Source organism: Perca flavescens, chromosome 17 (assembly GCF_004354835.1).
Source record: "Perca flavescens isolate YP-PL-M2 chromosome 17, PFLA_1.0, whole genome shotgun sequence".
Taxonomy (NCBI): Eukaryota; Metazoa; Chordata; class Actinopteri; order Perciformes; family Percidae; genus Perca; species Perca flavescens.
Genome location: NC_041347.1, coordinates 166561 through 172278, shown reverse-complemented (window position 1 = coordinate 172278; position 5718 = coordinate 166561). Strand labels below are relative to the sequence as shown.

Here is a 5718-nt window from a genome sequence, read left to right as displayed (position 1 = left end):
AGGAGCACCCAGATGACACATTCCAAAGGGCACATTTTCATTAACATACCTAAAAGAAATTGTTCAGACATTCATATGTGGAGGTCTTGATGCAGTTCCCACTGTATTATCTATAAAGTGGGCTTGTGTGAAATGTAACTGCATGTGTAAGAGATGAGAACACACACACACAGAATACATAAAGTGCAGCAGTGGGAAGAGCAAAGCCGGACCAACTGTTTTCATTCAAACAGCAGACACAGCCAGTCATATTCAAGCAGTCACATCTGCGTCAGAAAAAAAGACCAGAACATCCAAACAGTGGGCAACATCGACCCCTAGTGGTAGGACACGTCAAGTCACTAATTTATTGAACATTATTACTGTAACACCTTCTGTCACCCTGACTCATGATCTAATCACTATCATGAGATTTATAACTTTTTTTGCATTCCTCTCATGAGGTATAAACCATGTTATATTAGATGAATTTGAGCATGCTATGGGTTTGAAGCCAGAAAAAAGCCTGCATGAGATGACTGAATTTTGTCTATATCAAATTTACAATGCAAATATACAAATATCTTGACTTAAATATTCATGACTTGAAGAATTATTTTCTTCAAAGATTATTTTGTAGGAATGCTGTGAATTCTGATATCCTTAATTGTGAATGGATATCAAATCACACATCATACATTTATTGATATCCAAACATTTCATATCCATTTTTAAATGTTTGTAAATGATATGATGTAAATATAGAGTCAGCATACTGGAAGTACACGAGTGACGTGACTTTTCACAACACTTTCAAAGACATACACTGCCCCCTGTTTTCCGTAAAGTTGAAACACTAAATACCTCTTAAGAGTTTGTACTGTTAAGAATACTATGAGTCACATCATACATGATACATATATATTTTTTATTTTTTCAGATGTGTCACAAAATATTAATATAAATTAGGTATTAGGCCTATGTCTTTTTTTTTGGTGGGTTTTCAGATATGAAAATAATGACAAGTAATATATTCCATTGCCTCCCAAAATATATAAAATCTCTTTCTTTAATTTATATTTATATTGACTTGCAGTTTATTAGTAAGAGTGGCTTGTGCTTTATATTTCTAGCTGCATCTGTACTTATTGTGGTTGAGTTCATTTGGTCACAATGACAGAATATTTCCGTTGTGAGTATGATTTCTAGTAATTGTAATATACAATGAAGTAGATTCTCCTAAAACATTCGGTATCAGTACACTAAAAGATTGCTCCAGGTGAGGCTCGAACTCACAACCTCGGCATTGCTCTACAATGTACTGTCATATAAGTACCGCGCGCTAACCGATTGCGCCACTGGAGCTCACCGTAGGCACCTTGTAGTTGGGTTTATAAACGTGCAGTAAGAAAAAAACATATATTTAATTTTTTTTTACTTAGTTTACTTTTTTTAAAGCTGTTGCACCACTTCCACACAAACGTCTACGTTTGAGTTAATGTCGACATACAAAAAGGCAATAGCAGATCCAAGGATAGTGAAATGATTGCTGTTTGTTACACGAAGCGCAAATAAATCGTGTCAGCAGGGTCACAGAGCAGAATAAATGCTAATAATAATAATTATAATAATAATACGAGAGGTGCCATAATAGAACATTTCAATTCATTGCGAAATAATGTAGTAGTAGCCTAGTTTCACGTTTCTCCACTGATTGTGACGACCGTGACGACATACTTCCTAGGATGGCGAGGGAATGTCCCGCCCTACTCTGCCTCTGATTGGCTAGTACTCGTTGCATTCATTGGTTGGTTTAGTTAGGTCAGAGACGGTTTAGAACCAGAGGATCTTTGATAATTCTTAGCAGCATACAAATAAATAAAATAAGCCTATTTAAAATAACATAAAATAACAAAAAATAATAACAAACAATAACAATACAAATACATTTTAATAAATTAAAATAAATGATCAAATTAACTCAAATTAAATAGGAGGGAGGGGCTTTAATCAATACATATAATTCAAGTCAATCAACAAGTCTCAAGGCACTTCTTTTCTCCCATCTTTTTTAAAGACTGAGACTTCAGGTCATTTTTTAAAGCAACAAAGTTTGTAGTATCCTTAAAAAAACATTTGTGAATATAGAATGGTCATAATAAAAACATTATTGCGCAAATATTCAACTTTGTTTTGCATGAAAATACCAAACTTTGCCATGTGATACTCGAAAACAGGTATTACATGCTCATGGATTCTGTCCCAGAAAAGCTTCACAAAATTACAACTATATATATATATATAAATATATATATATATATATATATAACTATATATTTTGCTTCTAGCTTTGAAAACCTATTAAAGTTATAGTAACCAATAAACATAGAATCAGATGTAGATACTATGTTACGCAAATCCGCCTACGCTCCACTAGGTGTGTGTGTGTGTGTGTGTGTGTGTGTGTGTGTGTGTGTGTGTGTGTGTGTGTGTTTTGCTGGCTGCTCTTTGTGTTGCAGGATTCAGGTCAAGGCAGAGGGTCGTCTTGAACTTCATGAGCCACACCCTCGCCTGGTGTGGTTGGACATAAAAGCTCATCACCTTTCCAAAGAGTGTTTGCTCTTCCCTCACCGCAGCTGTCATTTTGGTTTTTCCTTGGTACAGACGTTTCCACACACCTATAACATGATTACTGACATACATGTTTCTGTTTTTTAGTGTGGTTCCTGTAAATAAATGCCTATTTTACGCTAATACCTTGTCTGGTCTCCTATCTTTAATGCAGCATATGAGCCAGATTGTACCTTGATTATAAAGCTTGGCCTGAAAGAGAAGGACAATGATGTCGTGCTCGTGGCCACTGCGACACACGGGGAAACACAGACAGACCTTAATATTTTCAAAGTAAAACACTATTCAATTCAGTAATTGTAGTGTGATGTGCCATCCTCCTCTTCTTAACAGAAGGCAAACGGTGTTGATAGTCTTGCACTGTCAGACCTCCACAGCGCTGGAGTATGGTCTGGCTACACTGCCTATCTATTCTGGGATGTGGGGGAAACACTTTGTTGTTTGTGTATTTGTAGAAGAATTTCCTCCAAGATGATGATAAAGTATCTATAAATTTAGTCTGATAATCAGTCTAAACACAACTTTGATTGCAAATTACCGTTTCTAATTGTACCTACAGTATTAAAGCTAAGTGTCTTTGCAAACATAATACAATTATTCAATTTCCAAGGATTGGCATCATCTTTCCTTTCATGGTTTATCAAATAAGGCCCACAAATCAGTTGTTGTTTTGTAGTCACATTACGCATCAGCAATCCAGTTAAAAGTAAGTATGGGAAGGGCACATTTGAGGAGAGATTGAATATAATAAAACTGTCAACAACTAAATAATAACACTAAATCACATTGCAATTAGGAGAGCATTTATCATTATATTTAAAGAGCTATGTATTGTTTTCCTTTGACAAATATTTAATTTAACATTACTGTTATCCCTGCATTATCCTAAATACTTCTGACAATAGCATCAGTAGACAATCTATATAGAAAGAAATAGATGCAATGCAACAATTTAACAAACACACATTTTATTGCTTATATTGACATTGATAGCCATACCATACAGTTTGAATATAAATATTGAACATTTGAACAAACTCCACTGGTCACTTCATATTCTGATGTTATGGAAGTAGTAACAAAGCTCCCTCTAAAAATGCAGTGACTGCCAATAATTGCAAACACAGAACTGTGCTTATCAGGACACTTCCCTGCAGCATTTATGTCATCAATCTAAAATATAAATACACATAACTGCAGTTTAAATATTTAAGCCGTGCCTGGGGTTTCCTTAGGTTTGTGGAAGACTTGTGGAAGAAAATAAATGCAATTCCACATCATTTTGGACAAATATAATTATCATATCTGTGTCTAAAACATTGGAAAAGCTAGAGGAGATAATACAAAATAAAATAAAATAAAAATACTCAAAAATCTTAAAGACAATACTTTCTGGAGAAGTCCTCTGGGGACCAAATATACAATCATTTGATCCGAGGAAAGTCATTTAAATGCTCACAGTGAATTTACATTTGTTTGGCTTAGGTGGTGTCCAAAACGGCTTGGGTGTTGCACCGCCTTATAATGGTAGGGATGTCCTGGCCTCCATTTTGCTTCTGGGTTGTCTACAGAGAGGTTCAGCATCCTAACCCTAACCATCAAGACTCTTCAACAATGGCGGTTGAACCTACAACCTAGGTCTGGAGTAGTTTATCCATTATAAATTGACGTGATATTTTATCATTTTTGTTAATGGTTGTTGGCTGATCTGACATTCTTATTCACAAAGCTTCGGTATCTGAGGGCATCACGAAACCTAGAACTAGAAAAAGAGTAGATGACAGGGTCCAACGCACTGTTGAGGTAGGTGAAGCCGACGCACATCTCAAAGAGCTTGGTGATCAGCTTGTAAGATGTGTTGTTCATGGTGTGGAAAGTCTTGATGTACAGCCCACCCAAGCCTGTGAGGATACTTGGCATAAAGCAGACGGTGAACACCAAACTAATCACCCATACTGCCCGCATGGCCCTGCGTACTCTCTTCTGCCTGTCCATCCGCCTTTGGTGCAGGTGGAAGGCAATCTGGGCTGAGCAGAATAGCAACAAGAACCAGGGCAGGATAACCTCTGCAATGAAGGTCACGTAGTATACCTTTATCGGCAAAGGGATTTCAACGTAGGAGTGGAAGCTACGACACAGGGAGACGTTGCCCTCTTGGGTGAGAAGGTTGGTGGCCAACAGTGGAATCCGTATGACGATCACAACAGTCCACATCAGGCCTGCGAGCCAACCCGCCTGAGTCAAAGTCATATGGCTGATGTAGTGATGCGGACGGACCACCATAAAGTAGCGATTCAGTGCCACAGCTGTCATGAATGCAATACTGGCAGAGCGATTGACAGCCAGCATGAAGAGGTTGATGCGACACCAGACCTGTCCAAACACCCAGTAGCCCCCTCGGAGGTAGTTGTTGATGCGGAAGGGCACGCTGATGAGAAGCAGAAAGTCAGCTAGAACCAGGTTAAAGAGGAAGAGAGTGTGTGGTTTCCAACATTTCATGCGGAAACAGAAAATCCACAAGGCTACTATGTTTGCTGGCAGGCCCACAATCATCTCAATGATCATGACAATAGACAGGATCAAATATCCAAGGTAGTGGGTCGATGAGTTATCAATGTTAGTTTCATTTATCGCCACGGTGGTATTGTGCAACGAATCCATTTTGGGTATGAATGCAGTGTGATCTCTCTGGTTGTTCCCACTGCTCCTTATTTTCAGCAGATCTTACGTTCTTGAAATTTCCAAAGAGGAGAGAAGGAGAGAGAAAAGCAATTTAGACCTTATTATTTCATGGATCAAATAGTTACAGCAAAGGTTTGACCATATGGAAAATACATGCAGCTGAGTGTTGCAGCACTTGTGTGCACTGTGGCTTGGATTGTTCCTCATTTGTACATTGCTTTGGACAAAAGCATCTGCCAAATGAGTATATATGTAAATGCCAATACATGTGCTTTCTTGTCAAGAGTTAGATAAGAATACAGATATCGCTCTCACCTCTGTTTAGTCATGTATTTACATGTTAGTATCTGCAATACAGAATACAGAAAAAGTAAAAAATGTCAGCACTCACCAGTTGAATAGAGAAACCCTTGGCTCCCTCTAAAA

The 5718-nt window shown here is 37.7% G+C and overlaps 1 protein-coding gene and 1 non-coding gene across 2 annotated transcripts; both read right to left on the bottom strand.

The window, feature by feature from the left end:
• Positions 1-1250: 1250 nt before the first annotated feature.
• On the bottom strand, positions 1251-1344 carry trnai-uau (transfer RNA isoleucine (anticodon UAU)). The gene is made up of 2 exons: positions 1307-1344; positions 1251-1286 (listed from the first exon to the last, which is right to left on the bottom strand). It is a non-coding gene; the product is annotated as a tRNA-Ile (tRNA).
• A 2955-nt stretch (positions 1345-4299) lies between these two features.
• hcar1-3 (hydroxycarboxylic acid receptor 1-3) lies at positions 4300-5271 on the bottom strand. Its single transcript, XM_028604125.1, has one exon. It carries the CDS (start codon positions 5269-5271, stop codon positions 4300-4302), a length of 972 nt encoding a protein of 323 aa, XP_028459926.1.
• Between the last annotated feature and the right edge of the window lie 447 nt (positions 5272-5718).

What these genes read in the sequence shown, in the direction of transcription:
- hcar1-3 (XM_028604125.1), bottom strand. Translation starts at nt 5,271, where the DNA reads ATGGATTCGTTGCACAATACCACCGTGGCGATAAATGAAACTAACATT.